We start from the raw sequence: 22,050 nt of genomic DNA, 5'->3' as shown, positions 1-22,050 counted from the left end.
TAATTCATTGGGAAACAAATAAATGTGGCTGAGTGTGCAAAATCTTTCATAAGCTTAGAAAATTATGGGCAAAGGCTTAAAAAAGGACGAGTGGGATATATAACCTTCTTCCCGCTACCAAAACATTCTACTGTCATGTGTATCCATCAGCACAACTGCTCTTTTGTGATTTTTTTTTAATTAGCCACTGAGAATTTGTCCATGGTGAGACATATGTGTCCATTCTCCTCTACCATGTTTAAGGGTTAGTTTAATGTTTGGCCCCAGTGTATTTTATTGTAATTATTGTAAACATTTTAAATGCAGTATGTTACCACTATATATATTACTAGTGGGCCCGGGCACAGAGCATCTGTGCCTCAAGCGGGCCCGCCGCCACCTCTGGCCTCCCCACGGCCAGGCCAGGCCGGGCCCACCGCTGCCGCCGCCGCCGGCCTCCCCGCGCCTGGCCCGCCGCCGCCGCCGGCCTCCCCACGGCCGGGCCTGCCGCCACCGGCGGCCTCCCCGCCGCCGGGCCTGCCGCCGCCGGCCTCCCTGCAGCTGGGCCGGGCCCGCCGCTGCCGCATGGCCCGCTGCCTTGCCTCCGCGGCCGGGCCGGGACCACAAGCCGCCGGCTCGGCTCCGCCTGGGCCCGCTGCCGCCTCGCCCGGCCGGGCCCGCCACCTCAGCTCCGCGGCCACCATGGCCGCCCACACTCCTGGCCTGCTGGTTCTCCTGGGTTGTGCCGCCAGGACCAATCAGGCGCCCCCGCAGCCCAGCCAATCAGCTGGGCTGCTGGGACGCATTTCTCCTGGGCACACCCAGGAGAAATATATATATAGATAATATTCCTCAAGTGGATAGCTGTCCAAAAGGATAAACGTTACCCACAGGGATACAGGATATAGTAAAGTCCAGAGCAAATCCTTACCCACCATATAAAAACATTTATCTCATAACATAGTGGGCCAGTTTGCAGCAGCCTCGTTCTGTGAAGAGGAATCCTCTACCACACCGTGATTACATGGGGCCAGAGCATGCAAACAGGCCACTAATCATGGCCAGTTTGCACACCAGTACTATACCAGTATCACTTGTCCAATAGTATATAAACCACATGATTAGTATCCAATCTAATATTGCTCCCTTTTGCTGATGCTGTGGATCTGGTCCATTCGTCTGCAGCTTGTGTCTCTAAACCAATCAGCATGCACCCCAGTCAATAGTCTGCAGGCTACCGGCTTTCTGTGGGTAAGAACTTCAGCAGGTCTTTCTCCTGCTGCTGGTTGGGCTACCTCAAGAAATTAACTTCTCAGTTACATAATAAAACAAACCAAAAAAGAACAAAAAGGAAATGCCAAACACACTGTTTTAACATGCTTGAAAACTATACCTTGAGTAAGAATAAATGCCTCAACAGAGTGAGCCATTTTATCTAGCTAGCTATCTTAACCTTTTAAACTTGAGATTTTTGTTTGTTTTTACATCATAACTAATACTAATACACCCAACACTATTAGGGTGATCCTGTCTATTTTTCTTTCCTTGGGACCACACATACCTGCAAACAAATCAAAAAGTACCCCAGTAAAAAGTACCCCAGCCTTTCCCCTCCTTTTGTCATCATCCCCTGCTGCTTGCTGGACTAACTATTTGACCCACTGCAGGTGACAATATGGAAGCAGCTTCAGCACTGCACTGTGCATGCTCCCTGGTGCAGACAGAGGTGCACCTAGGTAATTTTGGAGCCTGGACCTAAAGACCTTTGGCGCCCCCCCCCCTGAAAATTAAGCATCATTATGCTCTGCCAGGAGACCACACAGCCCAGGGCAGACTAAAGAAAATTTGGAAGGCCCCAGGGGCTGTGGAGGCCATGGACTTCGGCCCCAAAATCCAGGGGTAAGAGTGCCTCCGGGTGCAGATATCCATTTTTGTCCTTCATAATCCACACTAAATATTACATTGGGGAGGTTATTGGATTGCCAATAATGTAACAATGAATTCCCTTTTCACAAACCTGCCAATTTAGGACCAGAGTTAAGGCTCGAGCTTAAACCCAGGGAGTTGCAATCTAAGGCCAATGCCTTGACAGATGTGCCATGTGAACAGTAATCATGTGCAATATCACAAATTATGCTTGCTTACAACTTGCCCTCTATGCACCCACACTTTTTCTTGGTTTTTGAGGCCCAAATCAAGATTGGGAGGATGGAGCAGCTGGCATCAACAAAAATGTCCCATGTTTCCCTTGTGGATACAGTGAAGGCAAGTTGCAAGCAAACACCATTTGTGATATGGCACAACTTCATTGCTGATCACACGGCACATCAGTTAAGGGGGGAGTGGGAGGGACAGGGGGAGGGTCAAAATCTGAATTTCTGTACCAACACTTCCAGAAGCTCCAATAAAATACCAAATATCCCCTCAAGTTTCCAAGTGTTTAGCACTGACCAGTTTTATCTTTTCCGACAAACATAAGGATGAGCCAACAGATGCAGTGGGGGAAAAATGAAAATGAGAAAACATTTTTCCATGTTCTTTTTTGCCCCTGTGGGAAAACTTGGACTTTAATAAAACTTCTTGTATACTGTTCTTTTAAAATGATGCGTGAAATGCTTCTAAATTCAAGGTCCAAAAATATTGTTTTAGCTGCCCTTTGCTCATTAGTGCTTTCTAAGTAAACCAAGTAAAGCTCTTGTCTACTGTCGAAAAATGTACAACTCTAAAAACCTCTCATCTGCTTCAGATTCCTTGATTTTCTTCAGCATGTGAAAGGCACTGCTCTATTTGGAAATCCACAAAACAAATCAAGGAACAAATCAAACTAATGTGAAATAGTAGAGAGAGACTCTTTTTTCAGTTAATGACAAACTTCAGGTCTCTCAGGTAAACATGCGAGTTCTTTATGGGAAGCTATTGATCTTTAGGAAACTGGTTCTTATTCAAGAAAAAGATCAGATGTTTGTTCCATCTTGTTCACTTTTTATGGGGGTTGGGATCACACAATGTTGACTTCTGGTGAGGTATTCAGTGCTAAGAGCAGTAGAGTGCTACTGTACAGGAGGGATTTCCATATTGCCACAAAAAAATAAAATATCAGTTGTCAGGGTGAAAATGGTCAGCTAATGTGAAGAAAAACAAGATGAATTTGTGTATGAGCAGAGGATACTATGACGAGAACCATAGGCCAACCTCATTGACAAAGGAAGTGACCAATGAGGGACATGCTAAAAGGCGGAACAAAAATCAGATCTAATCAGTAAATATGTAAACAAGATGTACCAAATTTGGGCAAGGATTCCAAAAGTGGAAGAAGTATAAAAATTAAGAAAACAATGGGTGGGAGGCCTCCGAGAGTGTGGTCACCTTCAGCTAATGCAAAGAGGCAATTGCATTTACTCAGCAGTCTTCTGTAACTGGAATCTTTGGTGGAAAAATGAAACTTTGTGTGAGTTTGATTTTCAGAGTAGTCTACTTGTTTCCATTGAGTCAAGTGGCTGACAGACAGAGAGTCTGAGAGGACTCCCAAATAAATGTATATCTATTTCCTAAAATTCTGAGCTTCCCCCCACTTAAATAAGTAAGAAACAGAACTGATCTTTTATGGACAGTAACACACACACACACAAACTTAAATATTTAAATATTAAATATGCCATTTTATTCTCTCTCTTTTCTCAAAACTGATTTATGTTTATGTTTACTGTATGTTTATGACAGACATAAATGAATGCTGGAATTATCCAGGCCGACTATGTCAACACGCATGTGAAAATACTCCTGGGTCCTACCACTGTTCCTGTTCTTCAGGCTTTCGCTTGGCTTATGATGGAAAGCATTGTGAAGGTATCAGTGTTATCAAGTCCTTCAAAGCTAAAACTAACAGAGGAAGATGTGTGGAATATTTTCAGCCATTGCTTAAATTATGGGGAGGTGTGGTGGAGAAGTTTGGAAGCCCTTAATGAAATTTGCAAATTCAGCTAAAAGGTGTGCCCTCAAGCATTCTAAATGGAGTGACTAAGTGGGCTAGCACAAAAGGTATGGGGGGGTACCTCTTTTCATATTATTCAGATACTGTTATTATTCAGATACTGTTTTCAATGATATAATATGAACAAGCCATGGCTTTTATCAGTACGAACCAGGATCTAATACAGAAATCAGTGGGCATAAATGTGCTTCACTCTGATCTAGATTGCATGCATGATGATTGCATGTGTAGTAGTGATGACACCAAACTTCACATTGGTGGGGGGAGGTTTAAATACAAATCTGCAAAGTTTGACACACACACCCAGCCCATGTGAGTCAGGCTTAGCTTGACAGGGGCTTCTTCTAGTCTCTTACAGGGTCATCTCTACCCTGACTGTTTGCTTCTGCCCTACCTGACTGCTATAAATGAACAGGCTGCACCAGGGACATGAGCTAAAGGGCACAAGCACAAAGGCTCTCATCCTTTCAGCTCTCAGACATGAAGCGAGCAGGCTGGGGCCTCGGAAACAGAGAAAACAGATGGAACATCCCTTGTTTACAACAAGGAAACATAGAGCCCTTCTGCATGACCGAGGTTGTTGTGGGCTTGGTGTTATTGAAACAGAGGAGCTTGGGGTGGTTGGACTGGGCAGATGTGTATGGGAGAGCAGAAGAGTGGGGGTGGTCTGGGAGCAGTGATTTCATGGGTAGTGGGCAGAGGGAGATATGGTGGTGGGAGTTGGGCAGGCTGTTACAAGGGGAAACAGCCCAGGCAACTGAGACCTGTTCCTTTTTCCAGCTCTTCTCTCAACCCTGCCGCCCCAGGGAGCTCTGGAAACACTCCCTCTAGGATTAGGGTTCTGCTGCTGAATGCCAGATCAGTAAATGTTAAAATATCTCTCATCCACAATTTGATTGTAGATGAACATGCTGACCTGGTATGTGTGACAGACACCTGGTTGGTTGAGCTGGGTGGGGTTGGTCTCTCTCAGCTTTGTCCTGATCCTGCAGTAGCCCCGCCTTGAGGGTCGGGGAGGTGGCATCATGAGACCTTTCCCCTTTCCAGATGGCCAGTTGAATGTTTGTCCTTGAGGGTATGCCTCCAAGATAGACTGGGGATTCTGTTGGTGTACTGACCACACTGCTGCACTTTCAGTCTCTCTACCTGAGCTGGCAAGGGTGGCTTTGGGTTCCCCCAATCCTATTGTCTTGGGGGACTTCAATATCCATTCTGAGGTCCCCCTTGTAGGAGCATCTCAGGATGGCCTCCATGGCAACCATGGGCCTAACTCAGTTGATATCGGTCCGTATCCACATGGCAGGACATATTCTGGATCTGGTCTTTGCTGACCAGAAAATAAATGATCTGGAGTTGGGGGAGTTTGAGATATCTCCCTTGTCATGGACAGATCATCATCTGGTAGAGTTTAGTTCGACAGATCCATCTACCCTCTGCAGGGGTGGTGGACCAATTAGAATGGTCTGCCCCTGGAGGTTTACTCAGTTTCCAGACAGCCCTTGGGGAGTTTCCAATGTCCAGAACTGGCGACTATGTTGAGGCCCTGGTGAATCTCTGGAATGTGGAGACAGCTGCATTGACAACATTATTCCTAAATGCCCTCTCCAGCTTGGTAGAGCCTGTTCTGCTCCTTGGTTCTCCTCATAGCTTCGGGCAATGAAATAACTTGGACAATGACTGGAACAACACTGGGGGAAGAGTCGGGTTTAATCTGACTGAACATAGCAATAGCAATAGCAATAGCAATAGCACTTACATTTATATACCGCTCTATAGCCAGAGCTCTCTAAGCGGTTTACAATGATTTTAGCATATTGCCCCCAACATTCTGGGTACTCATGGGCTAGAGCCCATGGGCTAGAGCCCATTTTAGGGAATACTCTGTGGCAGTGAGGGTGGCAAAGAACATTTCCCCCCACCTCATTTGCATCTGCTCAATGCAGACCAGTGGAGCAGTTCCATGTAGCAAAGGCATTGCACCACACATCCCACCAGGTAATGCGGGAGGAACCATCTACAGCCCGTTGTAATTAATGTATATGTCACTTTGCCGATAAAGTCGCTTGCATTCACACTGATTTGGACTCCAGGTTTTTTTTGGCAGCTCCAGCAGATGTGCCTTGAATACCATCTGGTCCTATTGTGTTGGATTCTTTTCAGTTAGTGCAGTCTGAGGATGTAGACAAGATCCTGGGCAATGTGCGGGCAACATCATATGTGCTTGACCTGTGCCCTTCATGGTATCTTTCTGGACTACCTGAGAGAGGTGGGATTGGGTGGCACTGTTTTACAGTGGTTCTGCTCCTACCTCTCTGATAGATTCCAGATGGTGTCGCTTGGAGACTGTTGCTCTGCAAAGCGAGAACTGAAGTATGGAGTTGCACAAGCCTCCATACTGTCTCCAATGCTCATTAACATCTACATGAAAACGCTGGTAGAGATCATCAGGAGGTTTGGTGCTGGGTGTTATCAATATGCTGATAACACCCAGATTTACTTCTCCATGTTCATCAAGAAATGGCATATCTTCACTAAATACCTGCCTGGAGGTGGCGATGGTCTGGATGAGGGATAACAAACTGAAGTTGAATCCAAATAAGATGGAAGTACTGACTGTGGGGGGTGGGGACCCAAGACATGGTTTAGATCTGCCTGTTCTGGATGAGGTTACACTCCCCCTGAAAGATCAAATATGTAGCTTGGAAGTGCTCTGTACCCAAAGCTCCCTCTGGTGTCTCAGGTTGAGGCCAAGAGCGATTTTCATCAGCTTCGGCTGATACGTCAGCTACGTTCATTTCTAGAGGTGAATGACCTTAAAACAGTGGTACATATGCTGGTAACCTCCAGATTTGACTGCTGTAATGTGCTCTACATGGGGGCTGCCTTTGTACATAGTCCGGAAATTACAATTGGTGCAGAATGTGGCAGCCAGAATGGTCTCTGGGACAACACAAAGGTACCATATAACACCGGTTTTGAAAGAACTGCACTTGCTGCTGATATGTTTCCGGGTGAAATACAAAGTGCTGGTTATTACCTATAAAGCCCTTAATAGCTTGGGACCAGGCTATTTAAGAGAGCACCTCCTTTGTCATGAACCCTCCTGCCTTTTAGGATCTTCTGGAGACGTCCAGTTGCAGTTGCCACTGGCTCGTCTGGTGGCGACTCGAAACCAGGCTTTCTCTGGGTCTCCCCAGGGCTTTGGAATATGCTCCCTGCTGAAATAAGAGCATCTTCTCTGTTTGTTTTCAGAAAGACCCTCAAGACTTATCTGTTCTCACAAGCTTTTAATTAGAATTTTAATATTTTTAATAATTTGTTTTATATTGGTTTTATTGCATTTTATGTATTTTAACCTGTGATTTTAATGTTGAGATTTGTACACTGCCTAGAGATTTACATATCTGGCGGTATAAAAATATAATAAAGAAAGAAAGAAAGAAAGAAAGAAAGAAAGAAAGAAAGAAAGAAAGAAAGAAAGAAAGAAAGCAAGCAAGCAAGCACGGTGCATTGAAGGATTCCTCCTCAACCAGACGATCTAGGCTCCTGCCTCTTTGACTGCTTGGGCAACCTGAAACTTGAGCAGACACATGAGCCAGGACCTGGATAGAAGGGTGCGCTTGTGCCCTTTGACCCAGGTACTCAGTCAGCCCTGGGCTACTCGGTGAGGCAACCCTGGCTACTCGGTGAGACAGTGGTGCTTCACACAAGCAGCCATGCCTGGGTAGATCTGCACAAGCCTCGGTAGGGCTGCTCTTGTGAACAGCTTCATAGTTCTGGCAGTGTGGAGGGCCAAACAGAAACCCTGCTGTGAGCCCTCCCCACCCATGTTGCCAAGTAAGTTGAGGGGGAAGTTTGGAGATTTCAGATGGGGGCTTGCAGTGGGCTGAAGGTAAAGAAACCTTCAGAATGTACTTCAGAATGGATTTGTTAAAAATTACTTTTTTACTGATTTTGAAAATTATTGTTGTTGTTATTAAAATAATGATAATAATGATAATGATGATGATAATAATAATAATAATAATAATAATAATAAATAATGAAAGAGGTCAAAATAAATAATAAACTAATAATGAAAGAGGTCAAAAAATGTAACCAACAAATGCAAGATCTAATAATAACACCAGAATTAATAAGTGAAAGAACAAAGAAAATCAAAAACTGGACTGCGCCAGGTGACGATGAACTGCATGGCTTTTGGCTTAAATACCTAACAAGCCTTCATAAACAACTATCAAAACAGTTCAATCACATTATGAAAGGCGGTGATATTGAACAATGGCTAACAACTGGGAAAACTCATCTCATCATGAAAGACCCAGCAAAAGGTGCAGTTCCAAGTAATTATAGAACGATAACCTGCCTGCCAACCACGTTCAAATTATTAACTGGAATAATAGCAGATGAAGTGATGCAACACTTATTAACTAACAAACAGCTTCCAGTTGAACAGAAAGGAAATTGCCCGAACACCAGAGGCACAAAAGACCAGCTGCTGATTGACAAAATGATTTTAGAAAACTGCAAGAGAAGAAAAACCAATCTAAGTGTTGCATGGATTGACTACAAGAAAGCCTTTGATTCATTGCCTCACACATGGATACTAAAATGTTTAGAAACAACTGGGGTCAGCAAAAACATTCAGATATTTATTAAAAAAGCAATGAGCATGTGGAGTACACAGTTAACAATCAATGGCGAGGCACTTGGACAGGTTAGCATTAGAAGAGACATTTTCCAAGGGGACTCACTATCCCCTCTATTGTTTGTAATCGCCATGACCCCACTTTCACAAATACTAAACAAAACAGGCCTCGGATACCAAACATCTAAAACATCCAGTAAAATCAACCATCTGCTGTACATGGACGATCTGAAGTTGTATGGAAAGTCCCAGTCAGAAATCGAATAACTGCTAAACACTGTCCGTATATTCAGTAGCGATATAGCAATGGAGTTTGGACTAGACAAGTGTGCTGCATTAATAATGAAAAGAGGAAAAATAACAAAAACAGAAGGAATAGAACTGCCCAATGGAAGCAAGATCAAGAACCTGGAAGAGAAAGAACCTTACCAATACTTGGGCATTCTCCAGGCTGATAACATCGCACACACTGAAGTTAAAAGAAAAATTGGAAGTGAATACATCAGGAGAGTTAGAAAAATCCTCAAGTCCAAACTCAATGGCGGGAACACCATACAAGCCATAAACACCAGATAGGCTATACCTCCCTCGCAGCTCAGGTGGAAGAGGAATGCTGCAAGTCCCTCAAACAGTAGAGGAGGAGAAAAGAGGCCTTGAAGAATATATCAAGGACAGTGAAGAAGATGCACTTAAAATGGTCAAGAACGAGAAACTATTCAACACCAATGAAAGAAAGCAGGCCTACAAGAAAGAACAAGTCAAGAACCGAGCAGAAAAATGGAGAAATAAGCCCCTGCATGGTCAATATTTGCACAATATAAGTGGAAAATCAGACATCACCAAGACCTGGCAATGGCTTAAGAATGGCAACTTGAAGAAAGAAACAGAGGGTTTAATACTGGCTGCACAAGAACAGGCACTAAGAACAAATGCAATAAGAGCCAAAGTCGAAAAATCAACCACAAACAGCAAGTGCCGCCTTTGTAAAGAAGCAGATGAAACCGTGGACCACCTGATCAGCTGTTGTAAGAAGATCGCACAGACTATCTACAAACAAAGGCATGACAAGGTAGCAGGGATGATACACTGGAACATCTGCAAAAAATACAAGCTACCTGTAGCCAAGAATTGGTGGGACCATAAAATTGAAAAAGTTGAAGAAAATGAAGATGCAAAAATATTATGGGACTTCCGACTACAAACAGACAAACATCTGCCACACAATACACCAGATATAACTGTAGTCGAGAAGAAAGAAAAACAAGTCAAAATAATCGACATAGCAATACCAGGGGATAGCAGAATAGAAGAAAAAGAAATAGAAAAAATCACCAAATACAAAGATCTACAAATGGAAATTGAAAGGCTGTAGCAGAAAAAAACCAAAATAATCCCAGTGGTAATTGGCGCCCTGGGTGCAGTTCCAAAAGACCTTGAAGAGCACCTCAACACCATAGGGGCCACAGAAATCACCATCAGCCAATTACAAAAAGCAGCTTTACTGGGAACAGCCTATATTTTGCGACGATATCTATAATAACCAACAGTATTGATGATAAATTCAGCCATCCCAGGTCCTTGGGAAGGACTCGATGTCTGGATAAAACAAACCAGTCAATAACACCTGCCTGACTGTGTAAACAAGAAATAATAATAATAACCACTTTTTAGCCAAAAAAAATCTCAAAACAGTTTATAGCAAACTGTTGACAAAATGATTCCCAGTCCCAGCTACAGTCACTGGGAAGGACACTATGCTGGATGAATAGGGACAGTTCTTCTCCCCTAGCAAGAACAACTCTTTAGCAAAATTATAAGAATATACTGCCACTTTAAAAGGGCTGCCAATTTTTGTTGTTAATAGAGCTGTCTACTCATAAACAGACACACTGGCTATGTTAATTCACTAATATGTACAAGAGCAATGGCCTGAAGTTTTTGTTTGTTTAATTTAAATTTGTTTGAAAGATAAGTTAGCCTTTATTGCTTGAATGATTCTTCTCATTCATTATGGATTAGGCCTGATTCTGTTCCCCATTTTAGAGTCATATCGCCGTATTTGGACAGTGTTTCTAAAATAGTCCTTAAATATGTGGTGAAATAAGGTCTGGCGGTCATGTGAAGGAAATCCTTTGATCTGGTGAAAGCAAATCTGAGAACAAGGAGAAATCATCAAGTTGTGGCTTTTTCCTGGCAAACCATTTCCCTCATAAACTCAGTACTAATCTTTCTCTCTCTCTCTTTCCTGTATATTTGCACCTTCTTATGTAGCTTCTTGTTCCCTTTCCCTGCAATCCTACTCACAACTTATCCATGATTCTCACTAATTTGGAGGACTTAAGGATGGATGTTTGAAGGACTACACACACTTACAGTGCTGCACAGCCCTCAGGGACATATTTCTGAACACAAAAAGGGATTTTGGAGGGAATTACTTTGGAATAATAATAATTATTGTTTTGCTTTTCAACAAAAAGTTCTCAAAGTGGTTTACATATAAAAATAAATGAAAAAGGAAAGCAATGTCCTTGTGCTAAGGGGGCTCACTATCCTCTTTGAGATGTTTAGGTTAATCACCCAAAAATCTTTAATCAGTAGGCAGCACTACCAAAAACACATGGTGAATATACTCCTGAGAGCCTCATCCAATTATAGTTTTTATCAAGAAATCTACTAGTGAAATTGTATTAAATATTAGAGGAAAAACACAGTGAACATGTTGCTCACTTGCATCCATATCCACAGCTCATTAAATTAATTGCCCTATTTTGAATAGGGCTAATAACATTGTCTGGATATAATAAGACAAATATCTTCATGCTTTGAGATACAGGTATTGTTTTTTTTAAATAAAGACATGTCGAAATGGTTTACAATGAGCTTCTTCTTTCATTTAGTAGTAATTTCATCTGATCACTGCCAAAGACATGAAAGTGGATTGGGCAGATTAAATGTAACCATTTCTGTACTCACGTTTTATACAGATGTGAATGAATGTGACAACAATCCATGCAGTCAAGAATGTGCTAATATTTATGGTTCCTATCAGTGTTACTGCAGGCAAGGCTATCAGTTAGCGGAAGATGGCCATTCTTGTAAAGGTAATACATTTTCACTATGTTCCCATGATGTTCTCTTTTCCATTGGCAATACTGTCGTATAATACTGCTGGAGACTAACCTCCTTTCCTCATGTGCATGTAACTGTCTTTATTCCAGATATTGATGAGTGCTCACAAAGTGCAGGTATTCTGTGCACATTCCGATGTCTCAATGTACCTGGAAGTTATCAGTGTGCTTGTCCCGATCAAGGTTATACAATGGCAGCAAATGGAAGGACTTGTAGAGGTAAGAATGCAGCCTCCAATAAGGGAAGCCCACCCAAACAGTCTCCTAATGTTCAACCAAAATCTGCTTGCCTGTAACTTAAGCCCATTAGATCTTGCCCTGCCCTTTGGTCAGGGGTGTGCACAGATCAATGTTCATGGTTTGTACTGAATTTGGGCTGAACTGCAGCTGCGGGTCTGCGAACTGGTTTAGCTTGTTTGGCAGTTCAGGTCAAATTGGTCCAGCAGATGCATGGAGGGCAAGTCTGTACTGGAGGTATTTGAAGAGTGCTATCAAATTTCTTTTTAGTCTTTTCATTCACCAGGATAAACATACCCAGTTCCTTTCCAGACCCTGCCCTGACCCCCTTCATTGCCCTCCTCTGAACACATTCCAAATTGTCTTTATCCTTCTTAAACTGGTAGTACCTAGAACTGATCTTTCCCTTTTATTTTTAATAAATAATAAAATCTATTTTACTATACTAATTTCAAGATGATGATGATGATGATGATGATGATGATGATGATGATGAGCTAAATAAATAATAACATCCACCAGCATGTAAAGCACATTCCTATTATAATTCCTAGATATATATTTTTTGCTGGGGGCACAGGCTGGATATTAACTATCGGATTTGTGTATACACATGCTGTGAATAATCCTATTAAAACATTACACCCACTTGTGAGACCTGGAGACATTGGAGGCAGGACAGGTTTGCCAGTGGATAGGGCAGGAAGGTGTGGTCTTATGCCTACAAACCCCTGCTAACTTGGCAAAGAGGCACCTTTTAACGTGGTGATTCTCTTTATTTAGCAGGGGGAGAGTAACTGGCCCTATCCACCCCCAGCACAGTACTTCCAGTGACTGTTGCTGGTGTCTATCTTATGTTTCTTTTTAGATTGTGAGCCCTTTGGGGACAGGGATCCATTGTATTTATTTGTTATTTCTCTGTGTAAACCACCCTGAGCCATTTTTGGAAGGGTGGTATAGAAATCGAATAAATAAATAATAATAATAATCATACATACATACATACATACATACATACATACATACATACATTTCATATTTTTGTGAGATTCAATCACTTTCCCCTTCTTTACATTTTATTCATGGCATTTTTTTCTAATATAGCTTAGTGAATTCAAGCTGATATGTTTGAACTGGCATGCTAGAGTTTTAAGTTATGGATCATTGTTTTCAAAGCCGTGTGGTAACGTTTCAGAGCCAAGATGGAGAAGTAAATCTTTTTGCGACATAGGGTACCATATGGAAACAATTTACCTTTTCACCTAGTTTTAAGAATCAACTAGGAGGGGCTTAATTTACTTTAATGCCCTCTGACCTCCTATTTAAAAATTTTTCCTTGTGCTTTTAAACCAAGCCACACTACAGGCAAGAGTGATTTTTGACCCTCAGGGAAGGCTATGGTATTTCTTTAGGAGTCTGTCTCCTGTATGACAAACTGGCAGATTTCATTGCTATACTTTGCCACATGGTTTGTCTGTTAACATTTATTTTATTTGCAAACCTCTGAATGCTGTCTAGACATTTGAGTGTCTTCTGTGTGGCTACAAGAGCTCAGCCAGTTTTTTTTTGTTTTTTTACTTGAACCGGATCCATCACATCTGGTATTCCATATCTTCAGAACCACGGTTTAATACCTTGTCATCTTATTGTTCAGGAATTGTTATGTCCCCAGTAACAAAAAGAGGGTTTTCATTCCACACAAGGAAATAAGCTCCTTTGAATGCAACATATGTGAACTTAGGACTTTTAAAAACCCTGTGTGGTGCTCTCAGCTACAGAGGCATGTGCCCATGCAAAGGAGGATTTCATTCCTATTTTCAGAAATAAGATGCCAGTGAAAAACAGGTTCATTCAAGGAGAGAAACAAACCCAAAGGCAGGTGTGAATCCAATTTTATCTCTTCCTAAATATTTGTAAATTTACTGGCTCTCATTTTTCATCTTAATCCTAGACAATACAATTCTGGTGATACGTTAAATATTTAGGATCAGATAGGATGCCCATCAAGTGAACCACTGATAGCAGGTAATTGACAAAATAGGTAAATAATTGACAAAGAGATAGATAAACCTAAGCCTTTATTATATGGAGGCAAAATATACATGTACATCCCACATCTGTTAGCATAAGTGTGCCTTGGTGATATGTGTCAATAACTATGCCATAATCTGTTGATGCAGGGGATGTCTCTTACCTGGTTTTGAAATAAAGAGGCTACACATGCTTATTGTATAATTTTCTTATGTTTTATTTCCAGATATTGATGAATGTTCTATGGGAACCCACAATTGCTCATCAGCAGAGTCTTGTTATAATATCCAAGGCAGCTTCCGATGTCTTTTGTTTGAGTGTCCACCAAACTACAGAAAAGTGTCTGATATGTAAGTCCAGTCCATGCCCGGCCTAATCTATGCATAAGAGCCAAATCACTGAGTATTCTTTACGTGCTTCCTGTAAAACTGTTCTGTCTCATCATTGACTGTTTGTTGAATGCTTAATGCTGCTGTTTGATGGTATCCATGCTCTTTTTCATGTTTCCCTCTGTAGGGATGTGCAAACCGGTTCAAACCAGTTTGGTTCGATAGTTCGAATTCGAACCGAACCAGCCATCAGATTCAAGCTGCAGGTTTGAATTCGAACCAAACTGGAGGTGGTTTGTTTTTTTTTTAAACAGTTTGAACCAGGTTCCCAGAGCAAACCTAGAAAATGCCCAGTTTTGAGTCTCCACCAACCAAGCCAGTGGTGGCGGGGTTCATGAAGAAGGTGTTCTTTTAAATACTTTGGACCTAAGTGGTTCAGGGCTTTATATGTAATTAGCAGAACTTTGTATTTTGCCCAGAAATATATTGGCAGCCATGTGGTTCTTTTAAAATGGGTATAATATGATCTCTTTGGGTAACCCCAGAGACCAACCTGGCTGTTGGATTCTGTACCAGCTGCTACATACAAAGGCAGCTTGTACATTCTGTACCAGATTTGGACTACATACAAATGCAGCCCAATGTAGAGTGCACTGCGGTAGTAAGGTCTGGATGTTACAAGCATATATGCCACTGTTTAAATGTCGTTTATCTCCAATAATGGGTGTAGCTCACATATCAGCTGAAGCTGATAGAAAGTCCTCCTGGCCACTGTCTCAACCTAATAAACTAGGGAGAGGTTTGAGTTCAGAAATACTCTCAGACTGTGCTCTTTCTGGGGGAGTGTAACCCCATCCAGAACATGCAAATCTAAGCCACTTCCTAGTTTCAACCTCCCATAATGAATACCTTGATCTTGCTTAGATTCAGCCTTAGTTTGCTGTGATTCATCCATCCCATTACCACCTCCAGGCAGGCATTTAAGGAAGTTAGGCCATTTCCTGATGGAGTTGACATGGAGAAATAGATTTGGGTGTCATCAGCATACTGATAACACCCTGCACCAAATCTCCTGATGATGTCTTCCATGGTTTCATGCAGATGTTAAAAAGTATCAGAGATAAAATAGAGCCCTGTGGAACCCCATACAATAGCTTTTTTTGGGAAGAGCAACTATCTCCAAGTGACACCATCTGGAACCTATCTACGAGGTAAGAGTAGAACCATTGCAAAGTAGTGCCTCCTACTCCCGACCCTTCAGGCGCTCCAGAAGGATACCATGGTCAATGGTATTGAAAGCAACCAGAACATTTAGAAGGATCAACAGAGTCACACTCCCCCTGTTGATTTCTAATTGGAGATCATCCAACAGGCCGACCAAGGCCATCTCAACTCTATTGACGAAAGCCAGTCTGAAATGGGGCTAGGTAATCCACTTCTTCCAAGACTGCCTGGAGCTGAGATGCCATCACTCTCACAGTCACCTTGCCCAACCACAGGACGTTGGAGACAAGCCTATAATTGCCTAATACTGAGAGATTCAATGCCCTCAGATCTAATGGATTTTCACTTCTCTCCCTTCAAAAACCCATATCTCTGCCAGAAATATGTTCCTGAGGGCAGCACAGCCCTGAACAGACACATTTGTGTCTGTAAAAAGGGCTTTTGCAGGGAGAGGAGAGAAGTGAAAATTGCTTCCTGCTCCACTGTGCTGTGAACAGAAGAGAGTTGGTCTTGTAGTAGCAAGCAAGATTTGTCCGCTTAGCTGAACAGGGTCCGCCCTGGTTGCATATGAACATAAGAACATAAGAACATAAAAACAGCCGTGCTGGATCAGGCCCAAGGCCCATCTAGTCCAGCATCCTGTTTCACACAGTGGCCCACCAGATGCAACTGGCAGCTAGAGGCAGGAGTGGAGGGCATGCCCTCTCTCCTGCTGTTACTCCCCTGCAACTGGTACTCAGAGACATCTTGCCTTTGAGGCTGGAGGTGGCCTATAGCCCTCCGACTAGTAGCCGATGATAGACCTCTCCTCCATGAAGTAATCCAAACCCCTCTTAAAGCCATCCAGGTTGTTGGCTGTCACCACATCTTGTAGCAGAGAATTCTACAAGTTGATTATGCATTGTGTGAAAAAGTACTTCTGTTTGTTGGTCCTAGATTTCCTGGCAATCAATTTCATGGGATGACTCTTGGTTCTAGTGTTATGTGAGAGGGAGAAGAATTTCTCTCTATCCACTTTCTCCACACCATGCATGATTTTATAGACCTCTATCATGTCTCCCTGCATTTGTCTTTTTTCTAAACTAAAAAGCCCCAGGTGCTGTAGCCTTGCCTCATAAGAAAGGTGTTCAAGGCCCCTGATCACCTTGGTTGCCTTCTTCTGCACCTTTTCCAGTTCTACAATGTCCTTTTTTAGATGTGGTGACCAGAATTGTACGCAGTACTCCAGGTGTGGCCGCACTATAGTTTTGTATAAGGGCACTATAATATTAGCAGTTTTATTTTCAATCCCCTTCCTAATGATCCCTAGCATAGACTAGCCTAGCATACACTAGCACTAGAAATGTGAGCACTGTAAGATAGTGCAAGATGTGTAGTGTAACTGTAGAGTAAGAAGTGACTAGCCTAGTGTAGACTAGACTAGAAGTGTGAGCACTGTAAGATATTCACCTCAGGGGATGGAGCCACTCTGGGAAGAACAGAAGGTTTCAAGTTCCCTCCCTGGCTTCTCCAAGATAGGACTGAGAGGGATTCCTGCCTGCAACCTTGGAGAAGCCGCTGCCTGTCTGTGAAGGCAATACTGGGTTAGGTAGACCAATGGTCTGACTCAGTATATGGCAGCTTCAGTATATGGCAGCTTCCTATGTTCCTATTTTCTTATGAACCAAACCTCACTTGAAGTTAATTAGTGGCTCCTTGCAAGGTAGGGGTGTTCATGGAACCAGTTTGGCCAGTTCGGTTTGAATCCAGACCTCTGCTAAGGTACAGAGTACCCTTTCTCTTGCTCTTCCCCCCAGCCTTTAGGAAAGGGAATGCCCTCTTTACTTGTAAAAGGGAATCTTGCCAGATTCCCCTTTACAAGTATACCTCCAAACCAACCCACGAACCGCAGCTGGTCCAGTTCGAACTTGGACTGGCTGAACCCGGCTGGCTTCATTTGAACCGTGGCTTCTAGGGATGTGCATGGAATCAGCGCCTGCCAGTCCAAAGGTGGGGGTGGATAACTTTAAGGGCGGGAGAGGGTGCTCTTACCCCTCCTGCCGTATTTTCCCTGCTGGCGCTGTGTATTCAAACAGTCCAACGGGGTAGCAGCATACACCCTGCTGCCCCATTGCTTCCTCATACTGGAAGTGACTGGAATTTCCCAGTGTGTGCTTGCATGCTTTGAATACACAGCGCTGGGCAGGGGCACATGGTGGGAGGGATAATTGCACCCTTCCCTGGCCTTAAAGTTATCCACTCACCCATCTTTGAACTGGCTTGAACGTCAGTCCATGGAACCGGTTCGGTGCTCCTAGAAGCTCCTAAGCCAGCGTGGTGTAGTAGTTAGCGTGCTGGACTAGGACCGGGGAGACCTGAGTTCAAATCCCCATTCAGCCATGATACTAGCTGGGTGACTCTGGGCCAGTCACTTCTCTCTCAGCCTAACCTGCTTCACAGGGTTGTTGTGAGGAGAAACCTAAGTATGTAGTACACCACTCTGGGCTCCTTGGAGGAAGAGCGGGATATAAAATGAAAAATAAATAACTAAATAAATAGAATGGAGCACTGAACAGTTCCATTCACATCCCTAGTGGCTCACACATAGCTATTGCAAGGATGAAACTCTTTTTCTGCCTTCGTAAGGCTTCACAGAATGTCAGCCAATGTCAGTACATGCACCATGAACTACCGTATATTTCCTTCATAATTCCAGAAATACATTTAATATATATTTTCTACAAGAGTATATTTAAAAAATAATTCCATATTGAAAATAAAAAAAAATTCCCTGACTTGAAAGTTCTTGAAAGTTTTCCCTGGAGCTCTGCCTGGGCCTCTGCAGAGCTTTCTTACTCAGAAATATGGGTACTAGACCAATGGTGCTATTTATGCTAGAACAGTATAAGGGGGCTCCTTATTCTAGAGCAGCTTGAAATGAAATGGAAAAAATGTGCTCTTGGACATCCTTTGTAAATATGACCCATTAGGATTTTATTTAGCCCAGTCAGAGACCTGCACTTTGATGAATCACAGATTCCTTTCCCAAGCAACACAGTATGACTTTGTCTGTATTCCTCTATACACTCATTGTGGAGCTTCCAGAAAGGGCTTTTCACATTCATGATCTTTTGTTACTTGGCTATCATACTGACAACTGCATCGGTGTCAAGGAGGGTGCTGTAAAAGAAGAGCAAGCAGCTGTTAATTACAGAGTCAAGGTCTGCAGCTCTGCTGTGCATCAGCCTAACACACGAGAGATGTTTTGTGGGACTTTGCAAATTGCCCAGATGCATGCCTTTTGAATCACAGTTGCTGCATTACTAAATATTTCTTTTTTCTTTTCTCTCAGGAGATGTGAGCGTATCAACTGCTTTAACTATCTGGACTGCCAAAACACCCCCTTGCGAATTACTTACTATCAGCTTAACTTCCAAACTAACATTGTGGTCCCAGCCCATATTTTCCGAATTGGTCCCTCGCCTGCTTATGCTGGAGACAACATAATCCTTACCATCAACAAAGGAAACGAAGAGAACTACTTCAGCACTCGCAAGCTGAATTCGTATACAGGTATTGTCTACCTTCAGCGACAAGTGAGGGAACCCAAAGACTTTTTGTTAGATGTTGAAATGAAGCTTTGGCGTCAAGGAACATACACAACATTTTTGGCCAAAATTTATATCTTTATCACTTCTCATGCCTACTGAGGCATATGTACTGCCATTTGAATGTATTGGTGCTCTAGTTTCTAATTTTTTTCTACCAAACATTACTATTCTCATTACAGAACATCTGTATCTAGCCTTTTATATTATTTTTCTAGTACCTGAAACTTTTTTGTGTGAAGTTAACTTAAAAATATATTAACCAATTCCTCTTGTAACTCTGCATTTTAATGGAGCAAAAGAGGGCTTGAAGCTTTTAAACAAATGTTTGTATAGTAGTTACATGATGTTTTCAAACTTTCTCATGGTCTTGTGCCAATGACCACTTCAGAGTTAGTTACGTGGGGCATGATCCATCCAAAGTTAAGCACTTTAAAGTTATATTTCAGTGGGAGAAATAAGCACATGGTCATTGAAATGCATTAAACTTTTAAAAAGTGCTTAGGTGTGGCTGGATTGTATTCATGGACAGGTAGGATGTCAGTTCTTGGCTTTAATGATGCCTGATAAATGATTACACAGTAGACAGAATTTCAGCAAATGATCTCCATTTACCTGTAAGCTTCTTCCAGAGCAGCTTGTAAAGGGGCAGGAAGCCACTTTGGCTCACGACACACATAATATATCAAGAGAGCTTGCTGCTCTGTGAATGCACTATGAACCCTGTTTTTATACGCACATCTGTCTCCAGCTATGAAAAAGAGCAGCAGTTTCCTAGTCAGGAGAGAATGAAGAGGTGGAAACAAGAGCAGTAATGCAGCTGGCAAGCAATACAGAAGTGGGGGAAACTCAGGATTCAGTTCACTAGTATGTTAGATACAGATATTAATATAAAAGCTGAGTTCACAGCGCACTGAGCTCTTTTGCACATTACATGTTTCTTTGGCCTTTAAGTCAAGAAATGGTGATCCTAAGGGCTGCTTGTCATGAAAGAAATAAATCCAGTCCTTTGTAGAGTCTTTGGTTTAGTCCAGTGTCTAGGAAAAGGCATCTTGTGCAATTACTTTTCCACAGGCCTGATCCCAAGGCTTGCTGTCCTATTATGCATGCTTAGGATGGGGCACATCAGCACTTGTGAAAGTATGTCATCTGGCATTGTGGAGATCACACTGCAAATCTAGGCAGCTCCACACTTGTCCTGGCAAACAATTGTTCCCTATACATTGGTATTTCCCACATAAACATGAAACATGTGAAGTGTGGACAAAATACATGTGCCATTAGACACTTGTCCTATATGTTGTTCTAGAAACCCTGATTGTACACCATGTACATGCATGACACATGTTTGTCATAGAAAGTTTGGAGAAACCCTTCAATCTCCATGCCATTGCGGCACCAGATAGATGTGCTTTGTTTTATTCTCTTCATAATGTATGCATCCTTATCCACAAACAGCTTCTATCTAATGAACCCAAGTTTTGGGAGAAAATCCATTCTTAAAGTTCAATATTTTCTGATGTATTGGAAGTTTTAAGGGAAGACAGATGTGTTTTGTTTTCTTGCTTAAATTTACATTGCCATTTGTGGCACTTCCCTGGTTTTGTATTTAAATTCAATCCTTCAGAAACATTATTTTGGAGAAACTTGAGGTGCAGACAAGATGTATTATACTCTTTCAAGGATATGCCAAAGAAGAAATATACCAAACCAAAGATGAAACATGCTATGCAGTTTGAATATCTTACTGAATTGCATGGGATTCCAATTTGAATTTTAAGATAAAAACTTGAAGTTAATCAACTAGAATTAGTTTCTGCTTTTTCAGCCTGAATGACATGATGGAAGTGAGAAGCTAATGAATTTAGCATCTTGTATAAATGATATAGCACAATGCAAGTTTAAAATTCTTTTTAAAAAAATTTCTTGTATATCATAGAAAACGGGATGAGGTCCAAATACATGGGCCAATATGCTAAGTGGCAGTTTATTCAAATATTTTGATAAAGTTTACAAGTGGCAGTGGAATTTAAAAATGAAAGCTTGTTTTTTTTAGATAAAACAGTCTCTAGTTCTATAATTTTACTGAAATTCATGCAGCTATGCTATAAAAATGTTGTTGATGAAAATATACAAATATATTGATTTTTTTTTTTTACAGTATAGCTTAACCCTTTCGTTCTCCTGAATCTTATTTTGTATATAAAACAAGAGAGACGTCTTAGGGCCTTTTGATGCAGTAATCTGTAATATTATGAGATGTAAAACATTTATTTGTACTTTGGATTAAACATGTACATTCTTTCTTATGTTTAAGTTGGGAGAAAGAGAAAAAGATAGTGTTATCTGGATTTTGGCAGACAGATTTTGTCCCTTAGTTGTAGAGCTTAGTTCATTCTCGCAACCTATTTCTATAAGGGAGAAGTCCTGCATGGAAACTGCAATCCCCATAAGCCCATGAATTTTCCCAGCACTGTGTGGGCTTCCCAGGAAGCAGTTTTTTGCTCCCTGCCTGTCCCCACCCCAAACTCCCGAGGAACTCTCTGCTGCCCAGCCACCCCTGTAGCAGTGCTGGGTAGCAAGTTAAAGGGGCCCTACCACCAGGATGTGTCCCAGGGCACTCGACCCATGTTCTATGCCTCTGGGTGGTGGGGGCAAGGAATTCTGATGTCGAAATTCTGATTTTGCCAAAGTGCATAGGCCTAAATATATAGATTGAATTACCAGGTAGGAATGAGATGATCAAGACTCATGTCAAGATCACCATGGGTTGATTCATTGCAATGGTTCATAATATGTCAAATTACAGACCTTCCTACCCTGTCAGTTGCTCTGCCTTTCAAACAAACAAGCCATTACAAAGGAAGTAAAATGGAGGCAAGAGGGAACACATTTC

General features: G+C 42.1%; 1 protein-coding gene across 1 annotated transcript in view; it reads left to right on the top strand.

Moving 5' to 3' along the window:
• The window catches only part of FBLN2 (fibulin 2), a 165,652-nt gene extending 144,194 nt beyond the window's left edge, over window positions 1-21,458 (top strand). Inside the window, 5 exon segments of the mRNA XM_053293430.1 lie at window positions 3,700-3,825; window positions 11,603-11,719; window positions 11,837-11,965; window positions 14,241-14,364; window positions 18,899-21,458. Coding sequence (XP_053149405.1) covers window positions 3,700-3,825; window positions 11,603-11,719; window positions 11,837-11,965; window positions 14,241-14,364; window positions 18,899-19,256 — 854 coding nt within the window. The 3' untranslated portion in view covers window positions 19,257-21,458.
• Window positions 21,459-22,050: the final 592 nt, after the last annotated feature.

This window comes from Hemicordylus capensis, chromosome 2 (genome assembly GCF_027244095.1).
Source record: "Hemicordylus capensis ecotype Gifberg chromosome 2, rHemCap1.1.pri, whole genome shotgun sequence".
NCBI lineage: Eukaryota > Metazoa > Chordata > Lepidosauria > Squamata > Cordylidae > Hemicordylus > Hemicordylus capensis.
This window is presented reverse-complemented; position numbering and strand designations above follow the sequence as displayed.